General features: G+C 34.5%; 2 protein-coding genes across 8 annotated transcripts; both read right to left on the reverse strand.

Moving 5' to 3' along the window:
• Positions 1-1189: 1189 nt before the first annotated feature.
• On the reverse strand, positions 1190-10223 carry LOC18995798 (Nucleotide/sugar transporter family protein). Of its 3 annotated transcripts, none has more exons than XM_020668704.2 (8): positions 10130-10223; positions 7690-7846; positions 6843-7027; positions 4734-4801; positions 4414-4546; positions 3419-3580; positions 2084-2356; positions 1190-1492 (listed from the first exon to the last, which is right to left on the reverse strand). In XM_020668704.2, the coding sequence occupies exons 2-8, from the start codon at positions 7808-7810 to the stop codon at positions 1403-1405; spliced, it is 1032 nt and encodes a 343-aa protein (XP_020524363.1). In that variant the 5' UTR covers positions 7811-7846; positions 10130-10223; the 3' UTR covers positions 1190-1402. The 3 variants fall into 3 exon arrangements, with proteins under 3 accessions (XP_020524363.1, XP_011624273.2, XP_020524362.1); XM_011625971.3 differs by having other exon boundaries at positions 10125-10223; XM_020668703.2 differs by having other exon boundaries at positions 10026-10223.
• Positions 10224-19784: 9561 nt separating this feature from the next.
• LOC18995799 (uncharacterized) lies at positions 19785-26811 on the reverse strand. 5 transcript variants are annotated; one of them, XR_016059344.1, is made up of 15 exons: positions 26497-26811; positions 24791-24984; positions 24515-24626; positions 24294-24431; positions 23929-24033; positions 23640-23723; positions 23439-23554; positions 22982-23083; positions 22763-22866; positions 22530-22586; positions 22061-22127; positions 21892-21945; positions 21301-21375; positions 20561-20596; positions 19785-20397 (listed from the first exon to the last, which is right to left on the reverse strand). XR_016059344.1 is itself a non-coding variant. In XM_011625972.3 (15 exons), exons 2-15 carry the CDS (start codon positions 24808-24810, stop codon positions 20305-20307), a joined length of 1173 nt encoding a protein of 390 aa, XP_011624274.1. In that variant the 5' UTR covers positions 24811-24984; positions 26497-26811; the 3' UTR covers positions 19785-20304. The 5 variants fall into 5 exon arrangements, 4 of the variants coding, with proteins under 4 accessions (XP_011624274.1, XP_011624276.1, XP_088728124.1 ...); XM_011625972.3 differs by having other exon boundaries at positions 22763-22876; XM_011625974.3 differs by having other exon boundaries at positions 22763-22876; positions 26340-26515.
• Positions 26812-27914: the final 1103 nt, after the last annotated feature.

Raw genomic sequence — 27914 nt, forward strand, 5'->3', positions numbered from 1 at the left:
AATGTCCCATTTTTTATTTTAAAAAGTTACTTCAAATCTTTATATTCAAAAGTTATATGTTCCTAAAGTTCTAATGCCCCATTTTTTATTTTAAAAAATTATTTTAAATCTTTAAATTCAAAAGTTATATGTTTTGAATATTAAAGGGCCAAAGTGGGGCATTATGGAAAAACAAAAAAACATGAGGCACCAATATATTATACAAAAAATCAGGGGAGTGTAAATTTCCCAAAACCTTAAAGGGACGGCATACGGACAGTGTTGCATGAAATTCTTTTCTTTCTTCTACCTTGTCCTCATCGATTAATGTGAAGACGGAAACACAGAGTTTCCATCACTAGAGATAAATTTTTCCAGCAAAATTTAGGATATGGCTAGTGGCCTTACAAAATACCTTCCCATTGTCAAAAATAGTGCATCTCTTGGCAATATTTTGATAAATTTCCCATCCTCCTATAATTCTAACAATCATTTACCTAAAATTTAAGATCACATAAAGAGTTGTCATACTTCACTTTTTTTAGGAAAGTAAAAATGTATAAAAGGTCCCAACTACACCTAACCATCAAATATGAAATTGGGCTATTGAGGGTGTACCATTAGTCAAGCTCGAAGCCCTTCAAAGTTTTCTTCGGACTTTTTCAAAGAAATGGTACACCACAACCAACAAATTTCACTTCTGACAGCTTGGGTATTTATAATATTTTTTTATAAGTGGTAAGCGTCTTATTGTTAGGGGTGGTAATGGAACCGGACCCGACCCGAGACTCAAAAGATAGATCCGATCCGGGTAGGACCCGGTGGGTTAGGTCCGGGTCCAAGTCCAAATCTTGGACCCGAACATTATTCAAATCCAGGTCCGGGTCCAATCGGATCTGGTAATATTTTTTTGATACCAATATATGAAATATATTTAAGTATAGTTAAATACATAAATATTTTAATTTTTGGGTTGGGTTCGATTGGATCCGGGTCTGGGTCCGGACCCGACCTGATCCATTGTCACCCCTAGCCTAAAACACATGCATGTGTGTAGAATTGAAGTCTAAGGCAAGTACACATAACAAAAATTGGATCGAGAGTTTACATTTAATCAAAAGGCTCAAAAACTAAAGTTAACACTAAAAAAGAGAAAAAAAAAAAAGAAAAAAGAGAAAAAAAAAAGGAAAAAAAATCTCAACGATAAAAATTTGATTCGGAGGGCCCAAATTCCATTGCTTGTAATTTGTACGAATCATAGTTCTAGCACAACAAAAGGAACAAAAAAGAAAAGAAAAGGAAACTGCTTTTGTTTTATTTTTTTCTTTTTTCTATGTAATAACAAATAAAATGTAGGAAAACAAAAACAAATTGAAAAAGAAAGAAGAAAAATAAATTGAATATCTTGTGAGCATATGTCTTCTCAAAGAATCAGCTGTGCATGCTTATCACTAGGGAGCAAGTTCATATTCACAGTTACCACAATTGGCATGGTTTCTCTTTCTTTGTGCACCTGCAGCCACAAATCATAGAACTTTACTTATAGGGGCAATTTTATCTTTTTATAAAATTGAACTATTATGGATTTATTTTTTTGATAATGAAAAAAATGGATTTGTACAATAATATCTCGAGCAGGTAACACTTGTTTGGATATATGTAAACAGTAGATATTTTGGGTAGAACTAGAGGCAATTTTATCATTAAAAAATGGGATTCTATACAAACGAGACCATTTCCCTTTCATACTAAGAGGTCACAATTGTTTATAACCATCCGATGTGAAATCTGATAGCTTGGGTATTATACAAAATTCGAAAAAATATATTTTGAAGTTTGCAATTGGTCAATGGAATAATGCAACCATCAAATTTTACATCCAATGATCAAGATTAATTGTAACCACCTTGTACCAAAGGTCAATGTTCTCATTGTATACTTTTCCTTTTAAAATAGTGGAAAAAAAGGGCATCTTTTCAAAACTAACCTTCTTTAGGATCATTTTCTAATTAAAAAGGATATGTATGATAGCTTCCCTTATTATTATTATTAATTTTTATGTTAAACTTGCTGATTGTTTTTTATAAATCAGGGTTTAACTCACTTGAGAGGCTGGTAATGGCTCCTCACTTTGCTTCTTCTTGCTTTCATATACACAGAAATAAGAGTAGAGACCCATCCCAATTATGGCAACTGTGATGCCCAAAATGTTTCTATATGTGAAGGGATCATGAAGAAGGGTGTAGCCAAAGGTGAGAATCAAGCATGTCTTGAGATGGCCCAACACTTGGTATGTCACAGGAGATGTCTTCCCTATCACCAGGAAAGTGCTAAAGTTGACAGATACTGCTATTATGCAAGAGAGAATGATGAAAATCTGCATAATAACATCAAATAATCAGAATTATACCTTACAGTGTGCACACATAAATGCATAAAGACATGCATATGGATATACATACATACATGCATGCATATAAGCATATATATATATATATATATATATATATAGTTGTATATGCATGCATGTGTACTTAAATATATATGTACCTATCCATAGATTATGCTTCTACGGGAGCATATACTGTGTACTATGGGAGCGTATACTGTGTACTTACTCTCTCGGGGGAAAGAGCTACTTGGGAGGATTTTTCTTTTTTTAAATCTGAAAATTTGGGTTCCACTAAAAATTCACCAAATCATAAAGATTGGATTTTGAGTTCTCCATCACTTAGATCTCATCAATTAGACAGTCCCTATTCATATTTGAGATGTTACTTTTTTTTTCAGGTACATGCACTGAGCAACTTGATTTTTTTTTTTTTTGAGGTTAGTCGCTAGTTTGCAGAGGTTGCATCACCAAAATTTCGGTTCTAAAAGTATTCCTAGATTGAGTTTTACCTGAGGGAGTAAATGGACAATATGCTTCTGCAGGAGCATAGAATCTTTTGACTATATTTATATGTGCATGTATGGGCATACATATATATACATATATATGAGCATGCACGTATACATTTAGACACCTATATTAACATGCATGCATACACATGCCCCTACTCATATAGTTGCATACATACATACATGTCTACATATATATGTACATACACACATGCATGGACGCACATATAGATGTGCACATACATAAGAGACACATATATACATCCATACTTGGTACATATATGTATAAACGCATACATTCACATATACATACATACAAAGCCTGATTCTTTTCTCAAATCTAACCTAACTTGAAAAAAAGGATAAAAATACGTACAAACTTACAGGTATACATACATAAATGCATGTGTGCATGAATAGACCATTCCATTTACGCCTATCCACAGCAAGATGATCGTAATGGATGTATGGTTTATGTACATGCATGCATGGGTATGATGTATACATTTACATAAATGGAAGGGGTTTGAGAAAGTACCACAACAACAGGGGAATATTTGTAAGCAAAGACATATTTCTTTGTGAGGAATTGATCCACAACAGGACCGGCCACAAAAAGGATGGCTGCTTGATAAGGGGCTGACTGGTACAAAAGTTGGGTTGATGAAACATTCAATCTCTTTTGTATAGTGTTTGTCATCTAAAATTTTGGGGAAAGAGTTAAGGAATACATTCTCATTCAAATGCATTTTGTTTGACTCATGTATTGGCGGTAAAATGGAAACCACATATTAAAGAGGGGAGAAAAAAAGTGTAGACAGGAAAATGGTTTGGTAGGGCTGCAGCCTTATCAAAATAAGTAAAGCCTCACTTTATAACTCATTAAAAATTACAATTCAAGCATTGAAAGATCTTTACATCGGTTCAAAAGATTTGTACTATTTTTTGAAGTTTCAAATTTCAATGTCGGTATTGGAAATTGATTTTAGAGCCATCATGTAGATTTTTGTTGCCGAAAGTGCTTTCTGATGAGAATTGAGGTGAGGCTTTATTTTGTTTTTACAAAGCCTAGGCCTTCCGTGCAAAAACCCCCATTTTTTTTATTGAGAAATGATTCCATTTTTATTGTTTCCTTAAAATGATGGGAAGGAAAAATAATGGAAAATATTTTTGAAATTGAATAAATAAATGTTAGTGACCAACTTAGTCAAATTGGATATTATGTAAAGTCAGTAAATCAAAGCAAATAATATGAAATAAAGACACAATTTAAGCGACGCATAGCGCCTCATATATTAGGGTAAATTGATAGTAATTATTAAAAGATACTAAGTATTAACAAGAAAATAAACAAATAAGTCTAGAGGAATTTTTTTTTATTGGACAAATGATCCATTTTGATCCTTTTCCTTAAAATAATGACAAGGAAATAATAAAAAATATTTTGAAATTGAATAAATAAAATGAAAAGCAACATAGTGAATTTTATAAAAATAGTTAAAAAAATAATAATTATTTATAAAATAAGGATACAATCTGCGCAACGCATGTTGTCGCGATCGCCAGCAAAGAGAGAACTGAGCCGAGAAGATTGAGTTTCAGATCTGTAACAGACGCAATGCCGACTCCAACAAGCAGGAGCATGAGGGAAAATTTAATCTTTTGACTGCAAATGCCAAAAAAAAAAAAAAACAAACAAACAAACAAATAAACAGTTAGTTCAACTTAAAAGCACAACTTTTGCAAAAAAAGGGGAAGCAATTGACATGTGAGAAAAGAGAATATATTACTTTTGTCTTAATTTCCCTTTTTACTCTTTTTTTTTTTTTTCCTTTAAATTTTTGAACACTTACCTGAATTGCTTGTTGAGAAAGATGGTCTCTAAGAGAACTGTGAAGGGTATGATGGCTAATTTCGTCATCTGAAAAAAAGTAGGTATCAGTAAAATATTTGAAATTTATGGTTAGGGAATTACTTTTACCTACCCCAAGAAAAATAAAAAATTTAAAACTAGTGTTAAAAATTTGTTAAATGTAACAAAGTTTTGGATGTTGGTGCAAAAGATGTGTAGGAGCAAATCTAGCGCTATGTTTAGGGCTGCCAAATGGGTCGGGCCTGGACGGCCTGTGGACGTTTGGATTGGGCCTGATTTCAGGCAGGACTTGTACAACACATTAAGCCCCACGGGCTTAACAAGGCCTATCTATGCTAGGCCTTAAGGAATTGTGGGGCCGTGTACGTATAAGTTTTGGGTCAGGGAACATTATATGTGTCTGTGTTTGTGTATGTATTGGCCTAGTAGGTCATTTTTTGAGTCAGGCTCGGGCTCGGGCTCGGGCTATGTCTGCCTAACAAGCAGTCGATCCACATATGCTAAGGCTAAGGCCAGATAAACCCACATGATTGTCCATTAGTACACAATATTTCATTTTTGTCTTTACATATGAAGTAGGTTTTTAAAAATGGAACGAGAAAGTTCAACACCAAACTGGTGGGTGACCTGCCTACATCCCTAGCTAAACTAGGACTTAGACCGAATCACCCAAAAATCACATGTTAAGGTATGAAAAATACTTATTTTAGAATGATTAGAGGTTCCCAAACTTCATTTGAACTTTTAAAACTTGGGGGAATTACATACGGATCTTAAAATTTTAGATAAAATATGAAATACTCCACATATATGTAAAAATTACAAAGAAGGCCGGTCGATCCTTTATTTTTTTATTTTTTCCAAAGGAAGATACTACAAAACGCCTAGAGGCGAAAATGAACAATGATTTCGCATATCCTCATCACCGTTCAAAATTCACTGTACGGTACGATTGTCCAGTAGTGTTTTATTTTTTATTTTTTTTTCTACAAATCAGAATGATCTGAAATTTGGAGCTTGTGTTCATAAAAAATAAACGGATCTACAAAAAATATCAATAAAATATTTTACATGAAATAAAATATCCAAAATACCCCCGAAAAGCTTCAGGGTTATTTTTGTCAAAATTTTTTGTGAATTAATTTTTTTATATTTTTATTAGGTGCGCTTCAATAAGATGTACACACACTCTAAATTTTAGATCATTCTGATTTGTAGAAAAAAAAAAATGAAAAATGAAACACTACCAGACAATCGTGACCGTACGATGAACTTTAGACGTTGATGATGGTAGGCAAAATCACGATTCATTTTTCCCTATAGGTGTTGGGAAGACTTTTCCATAAAAGTACCTCTCGATCAACCCGAATTATAATTTTTGTTAGTTTTTTTGTTAGTAGGGCAGTACCCATGCTTTAAAGCTCTGCCCTACTAACGAAAAAACTAAAAAAAACTAAACAAACCAATAAAAAATCGGGTTGACCTAGGGGCAATTTTAGGAAAATAAAAAAAAGACGGTTGATCAACCTTCTTTATAATTTTTGCATATAAATGAAGTATTTTGTATTTTATCTAAACTTTTAAGGTCTATACGTAAATCACTATTAAAACTTTGTTATTTATTTATTTATTTTATTTTTCTTAAGTTGGCTGAATTGCCAATACTGACTCTAATGTTTCACACATTTCAACCAAGAACCAGTAGGTGATCGGTTCAAGGCACTGATCCGATTTTTTAAAAACTAATATGAAGAAATTTAGAAAGCTACTCCAACCTTAAGAAGATTTACTTCAAAGCAAAGCATAGGGCCCTTAAGAAGATTTGCTTCAAAGCAAAGCATAGGGTTTGAGTTTTCATCTAGTTGTGTGGCCTTTTTTAGGTAGATAAGTAGGGAATATGGTTTTCAAATGTGTTAGTGGGCATAAAAACCAAACTGAAGCTCAGATGGTGATACCGCCATGACCTCAACCCTATTCCCATCTAATCGTGTGGTGCATGTCAAAGAAATATAATACCACCTTACTGTAAGGCTACTCTAGATCAAAGATTACCATTATGGTCCTATATTAGCATCTTGAGAAACCCAACCTGGTAGAATCCAACAGAGTTGAACCCAAGACTAAGGTTAAGGAGCCCAATTGAAACCCCATTAAGCAAGCCAAAGAGCACCACAGTCTTCGTGTCTGTAGATTTGGGTTCAAAAAAGTTGAGGCGTTGAGCCACATGAAGAGTGAAAAATGTGACCATCAAATGCCAACTAGTGAGGGTTGTAGCTGCAAAGACAAAAAGATTGCAAGGTCATAAGTGAAAATTCAAGGGAAAAGAAAGAAAAAATTGTGGGATTTGAATAGGTTGCAGTTACATGAGGCCGCGGCTTTATGGTAAAAATGTAAAATTTCACTTTTAGACGCCAAGCAAAAATGTAGTTTTGGCACTAAAGTTTCATGAGGACGTGAAATTTTTTATCGCAACTGATTGTTAAATTTCAAACTCCTAAAAATAGTGCATATTTGGAATTTCAAACTCGCATAAATATTGCAGATTTGGAAGATATGTGAGTACTTAAAAATGAACAATATGAAGAACGTGTTGCAAAATACATTCTTTTTGGCGTTAGAAGTCCAACATTTTTTAGATCCAATATCGTCGAAACAGAGATCGTTAATTTGAGGGTTTCCCGATGAAATTTGTGCCCCAGATTTAAAAAGCCGCGGTTTTACACTAATATTTCCCTTTTGATCAATGACAAAATCATATGCCATCTGTCTATCGTGGAGCTTACTTTTGGCTATCCAATCAAAAATCAAATAGTTATTGGTCTCTAAACAAATGTGAATATAAATATACATATTTATTTTCATTTTAATATATAGGAATTAGGGTATTGTCTGTGTTTGACTGAATAGCCTCAACTTTCAAGTCAATGACATCTTACCAAAGGGGAAGCCAAGAGAGGTTATAAGGGCTTTATTGCATATGACAATGGCAACTGATGACAAAACTGAAAGGCTCAGGGCTCCAAACACACCAAGCTGAAGCTCATTCGTCTCTGTCATTTTCTCTCTCCTCACACTAGAAAAAGAATTAATTCCCTGCAATAAAAAGAAACTCTCATATCAATCCTCTCTTATTCTTTTTTTATATCAATGTTAATTTGTATCTATCATGTCAATCATGCATTGAGAACCATTTTGATAGGTTCTTGAAACAGGGAATAGTGAGGCAGGCTAGATATCTAATAATGTCCAATGGCCAGCATGTCTGGTTTATTTATTTATTTAATTTTCTATAAATGTTTTTGAGCTGAATTTTGTAAGAAAGTGCATAAACCTAGGTGCACAAGAAAAAATTAAATCACAAGCATAATTAAAAATACAAAAAATGCCTCACATATAACAGTAAATATGCGCCATCTAGATAGTTAAATCTGGAGTCTGGACCATCCAATCTATACTATAGCACAAGCCAGCCGGCTAACAATATCAAGTTCTCATACACATCTAAGATATATGTTCGTCAAGGCTAATTTAATGAGCGGAAAAAGACAAATAAGACAAATTGAACTATCTAATTCAACTTGTTTCTAAGTATCTGACCTTGATCGAATGACTGTTACTCTTTTTCGTACGACTAGAAAAAGCTTGTGTGTTTAAACAAAGCAACGTTATTAAATTGCTCCATATTTTAAACTTCAATATAAAAACTGCAAAAGACACTATACAAAGTCTCTATTCCATTCTCTCTCTAAATGTAGTCTTTAGTTCATTCTCTCTAAAAAATATCATTTAAGGGGATGGAACCTCATACAAAATTATTAAAGGGGTTGAATTTTACCTATTAACATTTGAGATTGTCACTTTTTTTTTCTCATTTCACTTATGTACCTCTCCAAAACAAATTTAAAAATTTGTTCAATTGCACTTATTTTGTATTGGGAGCGACAGACAATCAAAGGTGTTCTAAAAATTTCAACCCCCATATGCCCTGGCCGAACAACAAATATAGTAAGTTGTTCTTTATTACAAATGAGGAGTATACTCTTCAGGATTAGTGATAAAGGACAACAAATGGTATTTTCATCATATGTCACCTAAATGCTTTACATATATAAAATTACAAAAATATCCTTACTAATCCTGAAGTGTATATTCCTTATTTCTAATGAATAATAACAGGCAGTATTTTTATCATTTTATTATGGCAACTTGGTTTAAGAATTTTTTTTTTTTTTTTTCATAAGGTACCTAGGTTAAATAAGAAAAAAAAGAGCGAAAGTAGTAGTATATAAATAATTTTAATGATATTTTAAAAAGGAAAAAATTACCTTGAAATGCAGAAAGTGCACCTAAAAAACCATTCATAAAAGACTGTTTTAAAGTTGGAAAACCCTCTAATTGATTGTCTTAATATCAAAATATCTAAATATGAAAAAAAAAATTCCCAAGTCTAAAAAATAATGTATTTTACACTACATTATTTCGACCGTCCATTTTCCAGATTTTCATCTATTTATTGATCTACTTGATTTGAACCATTTTTTAAAGCTAAAATTTTATGATTAGTGATAGAAAAAGATATCCAAATCATCCTAAAAACTTTTTACACTAAAATTACATCTTATGATATAATTTGATGGTGCACTTTTGATTGTTTCAAGTTGCAACCTTATACAAACCACACCCAAAAAATATGGCATTTATACACAGGCTGTATTTCTTTTCTTGGATTCTCTTTTTTGAGAAGTTAGTCAGTACTTCATTCTCTCTACGTTGTGAAAAGAAAGTATACTCTCGGTCTACGTTGTGAAAAGAAAGTATATATCGTATATCCGATTAATATTACAATATATGCCTTCCATATTAATGAGATGTACAATATATACTTTCCTTTCAATATATACCTTCTATATTAACCCCTCATACTTTCCTTTCGTATTCGTGTCCAAATATACTCTCTACTTCATTCTCTCTTGCTTCTCTCTATCTCTCTGCTCTTCGATATTTAGATAAACAAACCCAGTAATTATGTAGTGTGGATGGAGAACAAAAGGAAGCATGAGAGAGAGATTGTATTGGTTCAATGAAGAGCAACTATGCATTCAGAATAATATCAAGAAAGAATATGATGCTTTAGAGAGAGAATCCCACGCCTTAGAAAGAAACTCAAAGAGAGAGAGGGAGAGAGTTCCAAATCTCAAGGAGAAAGAATTTCAATCCTCAAGGAAATGGCAATGCAACTTAGAAGGAAGACAGAGAGAGGGGGGTCTCAAACCTCAAGGAGATGTCAATGCAAGTTGAGAGAGAGACATCAATACAAGTTCAAACTCAGAGACATCAATGGAAGTTCATATAGAGAGAGAGAGAGGGAAACCTCACAAAAACGGAGAACAAAAAGTTGTTTGTTCAGAGTCTAGGCCTGCAACTCCATTTGATTCCGTTAAATGTCGACCAATTCGAGCCTCCCCCAAATGCTTTCTCACCTCACAGCTACTCGATCTTTAAAGCCACCCCAAATGTCTCTCTCTCTCTCTCTCTCTCTTGAAATATCTCTCTTTCTCTCTCTTAAAAGGCTAATGGCTTCTTGGAGATCGAACACTGCTCTCTCTCTCTCTCAAAATGGCGGATGCTTGCTTTGCGCCCATTTTATGCGTAATTTCCCCCGTTAATAGCGTTATTTACCGCCGTTAACTTCCTTTTTAACGGCGATCGCAAGAGACGTCAACGCGACACGTGCCAATTCGGACGACGGAAACACCTTTGACACAAATAATAGTAGACAAATAGGGAAAAATATCAGAACTGCCCAGACTTAAGAATACTCATTTCGAAATTGCCGTGAGTTGGACTTAAATAACAACATTAGCCTTGGATTTTAGATTTCTGAAAAGATTTTGTGTTCCCATAAGAGCATTTTCTCATTTTGCTCGCTAGGGTAATACCCAGTCTTAGAACTATTTTTAGGACCCCCAAATTGTGGGAACATAACCTTTTGAATCCACCCCACTAATCTCACAAAAAAAATAAAAAAATAAAAAAATCAATAGGACTTTTTAAGTGCTAAAAAATAGTTAACATCCAAAAATTGAATAGTTGGGACTGTCCAGTTTTTGGATGGCTAGATCTATGTTTTCAAAAACTTAAAATTTATTCTTTAAAAATAATTATTTGAATATTCTTAGTTAGATTCCAGAAATTTAAATAAATAAAATCTTCTAAATACTCCTTTGTCCTGAGGGAGCAAATGGACAACATACTACTAATAGAGCAGCGCCACAGTGCGCACTGGAGCATAGTGTGTGGGCTATTCGGATTTATTTGTCTGAAAATTCTTTTTTGCTTTTTTTCTTTTCTAGAATATCTTTTCAGAAATTTTATGGACTTCTCATGAGATATCTAACTTTCTTGATTTTTTTTGCCTCAATTGAATGCATTTACTCTCTCAAATAAAACAGCAATATGGGATGAATTTTTTAGCCTTTACTCTCTCAATTAAAAGAACTATTAACGATGATTTTTTAATTTGAAATTTTGGGATCCATCTAAGAATCACCATATGATTATTACTTTTGGAAAAAAAAATTAAATTTTGAGTTCTTTAACGCTTACATCTTACGTTAAAAAAATCGGATGGCGTGGGTTCGGAAATGGTTTTCTTTCAGGCACATGTGTATGTGATTTGAAAAATTATTTGTTTAAGGTTTGTCTATGAGAAGTTACATCCCTAAAATTTGGAGTACTAAAAATTATCCTACGTTGAGGCGTAGATTTGAGGAATTGCTTTTTACTCAGGGGATTAACAAGGTTAAATCCCCAAAATTAGGGTTCCAAAGGATCTCCCGAACATTACATTTTAATCGGGAGAGTAAATAAATAGCGTGCTCTTGGGGGAGTAGGAAATGTCTTGGACTCATGACTCTATCTCTCTCATTCCCTAAATTATTATTGCTATTATTATTAAAATATTTTCATTCCCTAAATTATTATTGCTATTATTATTGAAATATTTTCATTCCTTAGAGGGTAATATTAGTAAAAAGTTTAGATGATCAATCTTTGTACACAAGCTAGGCAGGTGAGAGAGAGGTTTTCTTTGTGTAAAATTCCTGAGAATGCAAGCAAAGGTTTGTAGCCTCAAACCTAGTGGCATGCTGCTCCTCATCCTATTCACTCTATACTCTCTCTCTCTAAACTCTCTCTCTCTAATTTTAGAGATGTTTGGTGCTATGCTTCCTATTCACTCAAAACATTTAGTTTTCACTTAATTCAATCTTTCTCTCTCTACAGGGTTAGTGCCTCCAAACCTAGATGGTGTTTGGTGCTATGCTTCCTACTCACTCAAAATACTCCTTTACACAATTCAAACTCTCTCTCTCTCTCTAAATCATGGGTGGATCCCCAACCACATTCAAACTCTCTCTCTCTCTCTCTCTCTCTCTCTCTCTCTCTCTCTCTCTCTCTCTCTCTCTCTCTCTCTCTCTCTCTCTAAATCATGGGTGGATCCCCAACCACTTGATAAAGCCTTTGCATCTCACCTTGCTTGCTTGGACCCTACAATATGCTTCCATTGCCACACGTGTTACACATTGTGCCAAACCCCTCACACGTGCATGAATATCATGTGTTTGTACTTCATCATCAAAATTCTTCTTGGTCCTTCAGTTGTGTGTGCAACAGGTTAGTGGATACAAATGGTACAAGGATTATATCTTTTTTTCCTTTTTCAAAAAATTGTAATCTTTTTTAGCTAGGTTAATATATGTTATTAACTTAAGTCTCATTTAACCACCCCCCCATCCAATTGTGGAATGAGCTGAGCTTGAGAGACACCAGATGAGTACTTTCAAAAATTAAAAAAGGTTTTTTTAAGGTATTCTTATACCATGTTTATATAAAAGGCACCCAACTTAAACAATCAAAGTGAGACATATCTCCAAACCCTGCCGGAGATGTAGTTGTAGTGCCGAAAAGTACTGTAACGATTGGATAAATTACTGTGACTATCGATTGCATTGTTATTTCTTGGGTTTTCTCTTATTAGCCATGGATACTTGGTTGGGTGCAATTATTTTTTCCAAAAATAACATATTACTGGGATAAAAGGTCAGGCACAAGTTAGGACTATTATTACAATTATTTGTCCGACACTGAAAATTTTGACCATTAGTATCGTATTTTGAAAATTTAGGGTTTATGATGATAAGGACTTCAACTTTTCTGACTTGTGAAATTGGAATGATTCTCAATGCATTAGGTTGGATTGGTTTTCAAAGCAATTGAAGAAATTTAGGAATCATCATAAACAAGAGAAGGAAATTATCTGTAGGTATGTAGTGAGTGTTTTTTAGTGCTTTTTGGTTAGAGTTGGGCACCTGGCCACCAGTTTGCCAACTCTTTAAGATCAGAGTATTTTTGTCATATTTGGCTCGATTTTTTGCTTTAATTAGGCACTGGATTGAATTCTCATTTCTTATCGTACTTTCTCATCGAAGAGGCCCTGAACTGACCATTGGAAACAATTCCTTTCTAGGTTTCTTAATTGAGTGAAATAGAGGTCGGACTTGAATAGGTGCCGTCATGCCAAGTGATGGTAAAAGGCTTGGGTAGCCAGCGCAAGAATGTGGGTTCGATTCTTGAGAGCAAGCCACTTTGTGTATAAAAAATCAAAAATTAAGACCGTTTCCAGCTCATTAGAAAGAGCATCAATTAAAATTGGGATCCAAGCTTGAGCTTGATTGATTGAGGTGTCAAAAATTGCAAGACTACATCCCGAGTTTGGATCCTACTGCTGAACCAACACTATAACTAGTTGATCTCTCTGCCCCTCTCACATTATTGAAAATATCTCATTTTTAGAATTTCAACCATTGGTGCAACAGCAAGTAGGTGACTCTCTCTCTCTCTCTCTCAGCTAAGCATGTAAAGGATCTCTTGATGCATTAAATTGATATTTTGGGGTTGGTTGAGGGAGTCTTGCTTGACCATGATACTTATGGTTAGCCATTAAGTGAGATAAAGACGTATGTGATTATTTATTGAGGAATATGTTTTTTTTTTTTTTTTGGTAAAATATCACCTACATGTGGTCTTTATTATAATAAGATAAATTTCAAAATAAAATCAACACAACAATAAAATCAAGAGCTTAACAACTTGATGTCATTGAAACAACTATGCACCATGTTTGAGAATAAAAGATAAGACTGCAAGAAACAAAATGAAGAGTGCCGAAGATTATATCAACCAAGCTTATTACACCCCGTACCGAGTTACCACCATTCGATGGCACGGGATCAATTGTCTAGCTTCAGTCTCGAACTGGGAAAACAAATTTTGACCAAGCCACACGAATGGAACATAAACCCCTTTGATCACAAACTCAAACTTTAGGAGAATTCTCTTAGCAACCTAGTTGAGAGAGATGGATTCTCTTTTTGCTAAATCCTAAAACCCTTAGCCATAAATCCATATTTGAGAAATATGAGAGAACAACTCTATAACCTAAAACCTTAGGTTCTTTTACAATGTGAGAGAGAGATCAAACATCCACATTTGAAAGATATGAGAGAACAACTCTATAACCTAAACCCTTAGGTTCTTTAACAATGTGAGAGAGAGATCAAACACGAGAGAGATAAAATTTCTTAATAGAGAGAGATAAAAAGATAAGGTGTAGAGAATTTGGGTAGAGATAATTCCTTTTTTATAGGTTTGAACAATATTAGGGTTTTTTAGGGTTTTCCTTGGCTTGCTTCTTTTTGTGAGATTGAATATATACCGTCAATCAAGGGTGACTTGTAGGGTGAGAGATCTAAGCCATCCATTATATAGATGGGTCATCAACATTATGGAAGGTGCATGAACCATTATCTCTCTTTCCTAAACCATTTTTCCATCAATAGAAATTAAAAAAATTAAATTTAATCAAAATATTGTGCATACTATAAAATAAAATAGCAAAAATCTACTCAATGTTTTCACAAAATCTTTTAGAGATATATCAAGTATTCCACAAAATCTTTCAGAGATATATCAAGTATTCCACAAAATCTTTCAGAGATATGTCAAGTCAATATTTAGTCAATATCTTCCAACCATATGGCCACATGTCATATCACCAAAAAATAAGAAAGAGAATAAGGATGGGGCGTGCCACCCAAGGGAGGCACTCATGGGCCCCACCTTTTAAAATATGGCGGGCCCATGTGTACAATGGGCCCCCATGATATTTTTATATATTTAAAATTAATAAAAGGATTTTAGAATATTATTTGAATATTTAAACAATTGTAAAATCAATATATTTAATTTTATAAATCCAAAAATTATAAATAAAATATCCAGGGGATCATAAAAATTCAAATAATAATCTTAAAATAATTTCTATCATAAAACAAACACAATTAAATTAATTTGATGGGAAAATGATCACTATGGTTTAGGAATCAACAATCTGGGGCACTCCACTTTCAACTGTGGACTACATACCACACTTGTTTGATCAGACCAACCCAGTGTTTCCCATGACCCACAGTCCAAGCAGGGGCTCATTAGCAGGTCACCAAAGTCCGTCTGATGAGCCAAGGGCTCGCAATCCCAGTCTGCGGATTTCAGGTCCTCTCCTAGAGATGAGTCAAGGTTACCTAGACCTGATGCAACTACAGCTCCTATGGTGCATAGGGGTATCTCTCGCACATGCATACGCTTCACTCTAAAAAGTGGATTTCTGGCTTTCTCGAATGATATATCGATATGCATGTCGTGTGATGGTATATAAATACGGTTTTGGCCCTTGTCTTTGTAGGGCACCATCACACACAAGGGTCACATAGTCCCTCAGCTTACTCATCCGGGCATGTTCTCCGACCTCATCAAGGGCTAACCCATAAACCCTCATCGGTTTGTACTTCTTGCCCAAATAACAAGAGTTTTTCCCAACCGATTGGCATAGATCGTTAAACACATATCGGTATCAGCAAATCATCATTTGCTTAGTATGGTCCACAAGGGACCACACTCCCATCGATTTCATATTTCACAATATCATTTCATTTTACAAGCACTCATAAAGCCTTCAAAGGCCACGTAAACCCAACATTAAGGTTAGAGAGATAAAAAATGGTTGAATGGGTTGAAATGGAGAGATGGAGATGGAAATGGAAATTAAGTGAATATGATTGAGAAATTGAAAGTGATTGAGAAGTCATTGGATTTTATCTAAAATTTTATATATACCCTATTGAGGAGTCAAGTCACTAGATGAAAAATCTCTCCAATTTATTTGATTTCCCACTCCTGTCCTGTTGCTTTAGGAATCAAGGAGAGATGAAAATAACTTGGCTGGAGAGAGGGAGAGAGATACAGAGTGATTTTATTTTCGTTTAGTACAAAGCAGGTTGAAGATGGTTTTCACTTTTGCGTTCAAAGGGTAGAAAAACGGTTGGTTACATTAACCAGGTTCGAGACTCTGCAAATCACGAAACCGGCATCTTTCTTGTCCATCCTTTGCCACAACACAATAAAAAACTTTCCCTCTTCTTGAGGATGAGAGGAGATAAATGGACCTCACCTCCATCCCAAACTCTTTCTCCTCATTCACTGTGACCCTAGATCACTGAGATTTCAGCATAGTGGCTGGCTAGCAAGCATGGCTTACAGTCATGGAATGGTGTGTTTAAAGAGCCTCAATCCGTGTTCATTGCTAGTTCTGCAACCCAAAAATATATGGAGCTTTCGAGACCTGCTATGTCTACTGTGCAATAAGTATGGGCCTCCCTTCCTACCTCGCGAGTGTCGAGTTCAATATGCTAATCTAGAGTTCATGAAGGGAAAGGCCACGGGTGGCTCTTGTTCTGCTCATCCACTAGATTCTAGAAATTAATTTCAACCTTGGCTGTTGTTCTTCTCAGTGTTGGAATAATTGAACCGGGACGGTTAACCGGATATGGACCTCAAAGCGGTTCAACTAACTTAACCGGCAAACCGACCAATTCAACAGCTCTAACCAAGCAAGTCCTGGGCGGTCACAAAAGAGTTAAAAAAATACAAGAAACAAATCTACTAAACGAATCGGCCGTGCAAATGCACCTTTATTAGATTGGTCCGAAATCTATTAACCGCAAAAAATTTAGGAAAATAAAAAAAGAAAGGTTTCTTTGCTTCCTCTACAGCATAGAAGTTCTATCCTCCTCCTACCATCCAGCCGTCCAATTTTTATCAAGAGAACCATTCACCATTTGATCTTAGATCCAACGTCTCAAAATTTTTTATTTTTAGTTTTTCTTTATACAGATTGTATGACTATGAAATTTGGTACGTGCCATCTTCTTATTGGGGTGCACCTATAAAAATATATTTAAAATAAATTTTCGATAAAATATAATGACCAAAATACCTCTTAAAACTTTTAGGGGGTATTTTGGTCATTTTATTTTATTGAAAATATTTTTTTTATATTTTTCACTAGTGCGAGTTTAATAGAGGAATGGACGTCCTAAATTTGGTGTCAAAATAGTTTATAAAAAAAATAAAAAATAAAATAGTGTAGAGATGTGATATTGTGATTAAGACAATCTTAACCCTCCATTCAGAATACAGGGTTGGATAAGAGGGAAGATAGAACTTCTATGTTGTAGGGGAAGCATAAAAAGCTTGCCCAAATAAAAATATAAAACGAAAAAAAAGACTGAAACATAATACAAAGTCATATTTCTTATTTTGTTACTAATTATTTAAAATTTAAAATATCAAAGGCGCACATGAAATATGGATTATCATCAAGGTTATTGACATTAGAAAACACGCAGTAGCTTTGGCTTTTTCATTTTGGGATTTTGTATAGAAAGAGATCATTTACTTTTGATACAAAGAGGTCACAATCACTTACAACCATCCGATGTAAAATATTTTAGCTTGGAAGTATCATAAAATTCAAGAAAATTTCTTTTGAACTTTGAGCTTAGTCAATGCAATAAATGTAGCCACTCAATTTCACATCTAATGGTCAAGATTAATTGTAAACACCATGTACCAAAGATAAATGATCTCATTATATACTTTTCTTTTCTTTTTATTTTTTAAGAAGCTCAGTACCTAAGAGATCTACATAACACCATATATTTCTTTTGATTTAATTTCAACAATCAAAGTAAGGGGTACCTCCAAATTTTGTTATAAGATGCGATTTTGGTGTCGAGAATTCTTAGGATAACAAGATAATCTATTTTTTTCTCTAATTATAAAATTTCAAACTCTAAAAATGGTTCAAATCAAGCAAATTTATAAACACATGAGAACCTTGAAAATGCATGATCCAAATAATGTATTGCAAGATATACTATTTTTGGGATCCAAAATCAATTTTTCCATATCCATACATCTCGATATCAAGGTGATCAATTAGATAGTTTTCCAATATCAAAAAAGCCTTTTTCAATGTATTTTTTATGTGCATCAAGATAAGGCGCCATATATATATACACTCACGAAAACATTTATATAGAATTGAGGCTCTAAACAATCAAATTAAAACCCACCTCAAAAATATCACTAGAAGAGGTTGTTTTGATGCTCAAATATCTTCAAATTGATCATCTCATCATCAAGATACATGACATGAGAAAAAAAGTGATTTAAGTTTTGGGAATAGCTATCTTGAAACGTATTTTTGGACAATCAATTTTCAAGATTTTCATAGATCTACTCAATCTACACTATTTTTGAAGTTTTAAATTTTATAATTAATGACAAAAATATATTTTAGAGCTATCACAAAGATTTTCAATGTTGAAACCACATTTCTCGAAAGTACGCTATATCTTAATTGTTTAGAGCGTATACATGAAAGAGATTTTCTAAGCTACTAGATATAACGAATAGTATAAACTACTGGCTCCCAGCCGTCAGATCTTCATCGTGTAGTTCAAAATTTATATCACTATTTTAATTTTAATTTTCTTTTTATAAATCAGATTAAGATGAAATTTTGGATATATATACCTAACAATATTGCGCACCTTATAGAAATATAACACAGTTACTTTCAATAAATTAAAATGACCAAATTACCCCCATCAATTTTCCAGGGTATTTCGATCAGTTTATATTTTAAAAAATATTATATATATATATATATATATATATATATATTTATTTATTTATTTATTTATTATGCACCCTATTTTTTAATACACACATCTAAATTTTTCATTACAATCTGATTTCTAAAAAAAAGATTAAAATTCAAATAGTGATGAATTTTGAACTACCCGATAAAAATATGACCGCTAAGAGCTAACAGCTTATACTATTCATTATAGGTAATAGCTTAGGATATTCTTTGTAATTTGAAGGGTTGTGAAGTTTAAAATATCCCATATATATATATATATATATATATATATATATATATATATATATATATATATATATATATATATTATTTTTATTTTTTTGAATATAGCATATGGGTTGAAGATATCATATTAACAAAGCTTGGATCCTAAAAATATCATTCGATTGGGTTTTGCATGAGGGGCACATGCATAGCATGTTCTTCATGAGCATGTAATCTTTTGGATATATAGGGTGGCTAATACAATCGAAACCCTTGTTTAAAAACTAGTCTAAGATTATAAGCATAGTTACCAAGACAAGACTAAACCATTAGTCCAAATGGTCGGATGACTAACCAATACATTTGCTGGTCTAGTCTAGGGCAAGAACATGATTTGATAAAAAATAAATCAAAACAATATTTAACAGATTTTAGCTGGTTCAATTGGCCAAACAAAGTGTGCAACACTTTTTATAATACATTACATATTTTTTAACTATTATCTATATATATTTAATATTGTTTATATTTTTTTATATTTCAAAATTCAGTCAAACCAATTAAACTAGTGGTGAGACTGATTTTGCTATGACTAAATCCCTCAATCCTCACCTGGGCGATTGTTGGTGTGAACCTAATAGCACTTAAGTTTCACAAACGTCAAATTATCTAATAACAATGGTAACATAACAAGGTAAATGAAAGAATAACAATGAAATATATAGCTGCCATTATCTGTATGTGAAAGTACTGATAATACAATGCAGAACTAGGAAAGAGTGGAGAAAGCCAGGAAAGAGAGAAAACTACAAGGGGAGAGATATACGACTCCCTTCTCATAAAAAACTAAACCTTATGAACACCAAGTGAACTTCCTCTCAGAAACTAGATCCAATGAGAACACAAGTAAACTTTCCCCTCAAAAACTATGAACCTCTTTTGAAAAAGTGGATCCTTGGTCATTTTCGTTTCTAAGATGGTGGATCCAAAATAGAAAGCTCAAAGCTCCATTAAATCGTGATTATAAGGAAAACAAGTCCACCCAAAAGAATGATATTCAGACCCCTTCAGATAACATTCTTTTTACTGCCTAAAACCAGAGAGAGAGAGAGAGAGAGAGAGAGAGAGGGGGGGGGGGGCGAGATGCAAAAGAATGGCATGGGGAAAAGTGAGGCAAAACAAACAAATGTTGGGTTAGTTGGAATCAAATCAATTGAAGTTAGACCTGTTCGGGTAGTGATAGGTAGGCTTTTTCTGCATCAGAGAGGCGAGCTTGGAATTGAGTCCACTCCCTCCTGCACCTCTCTCTTACCTGCACTTGATAATATATATGATTAAATTTGAAAAATAAGAAAACAAGAAAAATACAAAGAAATCTCTCTCTCTCTCTCTCTTTTACACACACACACAGAGGTTACATTAACATCATGACACAATGTAAGACTTTGAAAGAAATGTTGAATAAGGAAACATACCCCTTGCCATGGTGCTTTCCCACTCTCGGACTCGCCCTGCAAAGTTTGAAAGAGGTTGACTATCACGAGGAAAACTAAATCCCAAACAAACATAAAGAGCCCCACAAGTAACAAGAAATAGAAAAGAAAAAAGGGATCCAACATGATGCAATGCCTGAAAACTTCAGAAAACCCTAAGGCGTGGCCAAGTGTGATTTTTCTTCTACTAAATATAAGCATAATATAAACAGAAAACTAGAATTACAATTTAAAATCAGAAAGCATCATAAAAAGTGTTATAGAAGCTTTAAATAAATAAGCATAGCAGGGGAAACACGGCCACTACGACAGAGAAAACCAGACATTTTGTAAATTGATATATAAATTTACTCAATTCAAGATTAATTAAGCAGTCAGCACACCTTTCAGGCATGGTTTGAACTCTTTACCTCTATTTCTTTTTCCCCTCATTTTTTCATGTTTTACCCTGATAATAATTATGAATCCAAAATTTCAAACCAATTGCATGAAACTACTAACCATATGGTGGCTGTTGCATCTTGGATTTGACCCCACCGAATGCAAATTCCAACATTAGTATCCAAGTACTGTCTTTACTAAAGAATGAAAACTTCTCAATTTTCAATATTAGCTTTTTCCTAATTTAACAGAAAAACTTTGCTCTGTTTTTAGTTTCAAACCATATATGAAGGGAGTTTTTAGGATCTCCGAATCAAATGGCCTCGATGTCAGAGGCTCACCTGGCTTCCAAGTGAAGGGATGACTTGATGGACAATCCATTGTGAATCGACTACGCCAATCTTCTCATGTGCAGGCTGCATAATCAGAAAACCAAATTAAAAAACTATAAAGTGACTACTTTAGATGCGTACAAAGGTGCTTCCTGCCAATTTGGTTAATTGTCCTCTAATAGTTTGTTTCCATTTTCCTTTTGGCAGGGAAGGGAAAAATAGGTGGTTAAATTCATCATCGGAAATGGAGTGGGTTAAATTACTTTTTTTAATTGAAAGTGTTATCAAAACAAGAAATTACATGATCAAGAAACAAACTATCAAAACAAGGACTGACCACTTGTACATACAAATAAACATGACCTAAAATTATCAAACTAAATCCAATGGAGTATAGTACAAGGTACTCCAAAGGAGCATCCAACATCTGTTCCCGATGAATGACGGTGGAGATTAACTGCACCTGGCCTGATGCCCCAGGTGGCGCCACTACAGTTATCACCAGTGTTTGTCTCATGAACGGTGGTGGATACCACTTTGGAGCATTGTATAACATTTCCATTTGGACTCCACATAATTTCCTAAAAATAATAAACTAACCTCCACGCATCTTCTTAGTGCAAAGTCTAGGCCCCAGCCATGTACCAAATCATTCTGCAACCATGAGTATTTTGCTTGTCATGGTGAGTGGCAAATCCTCTAAACTGGAGGGTCCCACCAAAATTGAGGAAGTTCAAATAGAAGCAGAATGAAACAACTAAAGGAATACCTGAATCATATACCAAACACACCTCCAAGCATCACGAGAAAACACTGGAGCCATGATTTCTACAAAACTGAGGTGCAAGGACCAAGTGAGAGGAAGAAGGATAAATTACAGATGACCATTGTAAGTATAATATTGAAATCAAAGACAACGAACAAAATTCCCAACTAATCAGATCCGATATCAAACACAGAAACAAGCAAGATAAACCCCAATATTTTCAACAATGTTCCTACAAAATGTATATGAGTTGCCATGGACTTCAGGTATACTTTTCTAAAACAAAGGAACCAGTAAACTTAAAAGGAAAATTTACGCTCACAGAAGTTTCGTCTTAAAAAAGCTCCCATTTTTCAAAGTGGGATCTCAGACCTTCACTTCTTGTGCCCTAACAACTAAGCCATAAAAATAAAACCCTAGCAAACTAGCCACATTTCATAACATGAAAAGATTTCTTCAGAAGAGTCCATACGCTGCACATGGCGGCAAATGAGGATCACTACACCAACCAGGTTTCTCTTCTGTTTCCCTGAATTCAGCCACAAACCATAAATGCAGTGTCATGATTGGAGAATGTTCAACAAAGAGGAAGACCAAACCATATTATGTGTTTCATTTTTTTTTTAGTTAACACCGAACTATGTTTCATCAAGTTAGACATGAGCTAACTCTTAAAAGAATAAAGAAACAAAAGCAAAAACATACTTGTGCACTTCACTGTTACCCCTCCTTTTAGTCATTTGCCAGGTCAACCCTTTATCGGGCTCAAGACCAGGTTGTGATATCTCCAGGCCATGCTTCTTCACTAGCTGAATGTATCTAGGATGAGGTACACACTTGAATCAGGAAACAAGTCAATCTGAGCAATGCAGGAATGGAGTTAAGCAACCATTAAGGAAAAAATAAAACTTAAAAAAAACTTACTTGTCCGCATTGAAGTGCTCTACTCCAAGATCTTCATCCCAAATAAATATGTACTCATAAGCAGCAACAATGTCAGGATGCAAAAAGCGTTTTGCATACCACCTATGAAAGTTGTAATATATAGATTAGTCCATACCAGTAAAAAGCAAATGCTTGAGTAATCAAGTTCATACATATGGATCGATGGGTTCCTTTGCAAACCTCTCTCTATCAATATCACTATATATGCATGTGTGTGTGTGAGAGAGAGAGAGCGAGAGAGAGAGAGAGAGAGATTCCAACGATAGTCACGGCATGAAGCGGCTACCACATATAATGTCCAAAGTATAAGGGGGTTATTTAGTAGCTGATATCCATATAAATTAATTCCTTCAGTTGAAGTAAGAACAAGAATCCTAGAGTTCCTGGTTCTACAATGAACAGATGGAGCACAAGGCCGAGAATTTAAAATCCTAACCATTTTGTTTGTTTCCGGACACTGACGTGGATGGCATGCTTGGACCACTCAAATTGATCCCAATCAGTTGTTCGCCCATCATAGTGAAAGAGCAAAATTTGAAAATCATCTGAGAACTGAGGCATAGTATTGAGGGTTTTATGTCAAATGGACAGGAAATGAAAGAAACTATAATAATATAAAACGCTAACTAAATATAACCTTTTTAATTGCTGCATTAATGTTATTCCTCTGATCAAAACCCACAGTGAATGTCACTAAATACTTTGGCCTAATCTTTAGATCCTGCGATTTTCAACCATTAAAAATTGAGAACCATAACATTACCATTTATTGAAATTGGAACATGGGGAAATCAATGGGTTCAACATCAAGAATCATGCAAGACAGAAGTCTAATGAGGTACAGGACCATTCAGCCCAAAAATATGCTACCAAAACCACAATTAGGCAAATAAAATAGATGTTTAATTATCAAGAGTTTCACTCACCTCATTGGGTTCACCCCATAATCTACGTAAATAGAAGTCAGATTCAGCAACAATAATGCCTGGTGGTAATGTTTCTGCACCACGGGGATTTGTTGCAACAAATATCTGATTACAGATATCAGGAACATACTTCTTAGAAGCATTTCTCACATAATAATTTAAATAGGTACCAGCCCTAGAAGAAGAAGAAGATGAGGAGAAGGAGGAGGAAGAAGAAAGCTCACACTTTAATACTCAATGAAAGCAAAGCATGAAATTATGATGGCTCTTCTTTTCTTATCATATGAACTACAAAGTCATGTTTGATCAAAATAATGAAAGAACAAACAAATCTAAAACAACATAATAAGCAAAACAACCGGTACCCTGGGTTGGTTGGGAACACGTGTATCGATATCTTTGTTTTTATGTGAATTTGTTTGAGATGCTCGTGAGTAAATCACTGAGCTTTTGCCCTCAAATGCAAAATCAATTGCAGGCCTAAGACTGGACGGTAAGTTGAGCTGTCAATAAAGGAAAAGTAAGAATGCTAGTTGTGATCTATGCAAAAACCAAAATGGAAAGAAACAAAAAAACAAAACTATACCTTAGTAATAGAGATAGCCGGGAATGAGATTCCCACTAAAAACCCAAATACAACTCCCAAAACAGTAGTTAAAATAGGTCTTCCCGGGTCATTTGATTTTCTCATATGCCCACTGCAATTGAAAAGAATAACAAGTAAATCACAAAACACACCTTAGCATGTCTTTGTAAATAAGATTTAGAAATGAGCACAGATATAGCTTTCAAGGCAAAGGAAACAGTCGCACATGGATATTCAAAGGGCAAAAGAATAACTAACGGGTTAAAAAACACTAACTTGCGATTGAAGCTCCGCATTTTGAATGAAGGTTTTCCCTCAAAGATCACATCAAATGGAATTTATAACACAATGGATAACACTACAAAGTTCAAACCCTGAAACCAAATTTGAGAACAATGACACAGTTCTAAAAATAAGGCTTCTTGTAATTAACTCAATGAATGCCCCACAGAGTAGAATCCAACAAGCACCTGAAAATCGACAAAGCATGTGATTTAAATTTGGATGGTTATATTCACAGGCACACATATATGCTAAAATTTAAGAAAGCAATGACGAGGTTAACTTAAAGCTTTGTAAAATGTCGGCAAGCCCAGCGTATTGAAGTCTAAGAATTTTGTAAGAAGGTCATGTCGATTATAGGACAAGCGATTATTGTTGCACTATTCAAAACTTGCTGAAAATTAATACATATAACACAGTAAAGCAAGTAAAGTAGGGTGTGTAACTATGTAATTTTGACAGCTAAAAAATAAGTCAAATATATTGAATGGACATGCCAAGGACAAGGAATTTCAACATCCAGACAAGTTTGCCATGGTTTGGACATGGTTCTTGAGTGTCCCAGTTCCTAAATTACAGTGACTCATGCCACTTTAAAAACACTTGAAAGAAAGGTCATAATAAATCAAATGAAATTAATTGGGCAATAAATATGAAAAGAACATATTAAGGTTTTTTTTTTTTTTTTTAACTGAATGGTAGACTGAGGCTTTTTCTTATACTTGGGAAGATTAAAGTATTAAAATATGTCAAACTAGATCTTTTACAATTGATCCAAGAGAGGATCAAAATGGCATTCCCATTGTGCTTTCCATTTGCTGTAAAATAACCCTAAACAACTGTACTATAATGAATAGCACAAAATGTGAATATTATAATAGTTTCATTTTACTTTCCTTTGATTTTATCAATCAACTATAATTTTGACACCCATTCAAGCTTACAACCCATAACAGCTATATGACCAAACAAACAGGAAAACAACTCAATATGTTCAGTTTTACTTCTAGAGAAACCCAGAACAGATCCAATTAATATCACATCCATCACATAAATTTATCAAGATTTTCTAGAAACCACAAAAATGCTCAATTCCCATTAGAAATGTAAGAACAAATCAGAATTTAAACGCAATCACAGATAAAAAATCATATCTAAAAACCCCAATATGTTTATGTTCTACTATTTCAACACTAAAACCCCTAGAATTGTGATTAGTCGCTGAAAAATCAGTGATGAAACAAACCACAATGAAATCTTAAAAAATAAGAATAATGAGAAAAATTCATCAATGAAGCCCTAGGTATTTTCCAGGACAAATCAGTCCTTAAAAATCAATGAAAAGTTTTGCACATACATGAGAACCATTCCCGCTAATAACTAAGATTATAGCACAGATTACACAAGGTAACTAAAAATCTCACACAAAAATTCCCCGCCCCCCCCCCCCCCCCCCCCCCCCCCCCGGCGCCCCCACAAAAAAAAAAAAAATCATTGATGGCTTACTATAAGTCAAAGTGAAAGAATGTGGGCTAAAAAATACCATAAAATTCACAGATTTATGCAGAGAAAGCGAATGCAGTATCTCAGATCACAGAAAAAGAAACTTCTCCCAAAAAATAGAACAAAATTTAAAAAATTTATTAAAAGGGGGGGCGCGGGGGGATAAGGGGGGGTGGGAGTGAATAATTAGAACTTACTGGTTTGAAAATGAGCACTGAGATTCTTGAATGGTCTCAGATGTCACGCTTTAATGGAGAAAGAAAAAAAGCATAGAAAAAATAGGCAGTTAACAAAATGACCAAAACTACCCTGGTCTTAGAGTAAATGGAGATAAGGATGCGTTCATATCTATTAAAATGTCAAGAATGCCCTTTATAAATATTTGGAAAAATTTAATGGCAGGTGCGTATGAAATGTGTTTGATGGAAGCATGGGGTGTGTTAGTTGGAACGACCAGCCCGAGTCCTCCAACCTTCACCTAATGCCGTAAAGGCTGCCCCCCCCCCCCCCCTCTCTCTCTTTCTCTCTCTAAAATTGACATCCATTTCTCTCAAGTACACACATTGTTAAATTTAGGGCTAGACCTGGCTTGGGCCCTACTTGTGACTTTAGTACCGATTTGGGGCCAGGGCCTGACCAGGCTGGCCCCACCCCAAGACGGGCCTCAGCTTTGTCCGAGAGTGTTCGAGTATGATAGATTCAAAGGAAAGAGAGTAAGGCACAATACAGAGCAAGGTAGCCCTACCTGGCCCTAGTCCATGCCCGCCCCTAACCCCACCCTTAGGTTGTGGTGACTTTGTGTGAAACAAAATTTTGTGGCTATAGAGGAGTGTTTGATGGGATAAGTTTGCCATTTGAGATCGTTTGAGAGAAGATTCTAGATGTTATTTTGCTATATCTTTCAATTACTAAATTTGGTCAAGATATCTCGGAGGTAGATGTTAGGAGTAATTTAAAGTTGTTCTTCCAATTGTGCTTTCTGAAGTGTAGATTGAAAGGTAAGTGGGCGCTCTGATTGTTGGGGTTTTTAAGTTAAACTTTGATGACAGCTCTTTAGGAAACCTAGGTCCTGCTGGATTTGGTGGTGTTCTCAGAGATTGGCGAGTGACTGTTATATTATCGTATGCTGATGCTTTAAGGGTGCGTACTGCTAATTATGTCGAACTATTTGCACTGTTCTTTGGCTTTCGTATCTTTGTGGAGAGAAAATTGATAAGTTTTTGTGGTTTTGGAGGTGACTCGTTGAATGTCATTAAATGGTGTAAGGGGAAGCAGAAGTTGTTTCTTCAAATCTTAAACCTTTTTCGTCCCTTCTCCTTTTTTTTTTGTACATGTCTATAAGGAAGCGAATGTATTGGCTGATTCCCTTGTTAAAAGGGGTTCATCCTTTCTGAAACTGTCGCTGACTCACTCTATAATCTCCTTTAGTTGGATAAAGTAATAGAATTTTTATCAAACAAAACAAAAAAAACAAAATTTTGTTGCTAAAGCCCGAAATTTTCAAGGCCAAGCTCCCCGGCCCATTGCTAGCCTTGTGAAATTGACCTCCATCTCTCTCGCAACACACATGGTGAAATGGGTCTCTCTCATACTTACACGCACACACATTGTGAAG

The sequence above is a fragment of the Amborella trichopoda genome, chromosome 7 (assembly GCF_054954075.1).
Source record: "Amborella trichopoda isolate Santa Cruz 75 chromosome 7, AtrichopodaSantaCruz75HAP2 v2.0, whole genome shotgun sequence".
Classification (NCBI taxonomy): domain Eukaryota; kingdom Viridiplantae; phylum Streptophyta; class Magnoliopsida; order Amborellales; family Amborellaceae; genus Amborella; species Amborella trichopoda.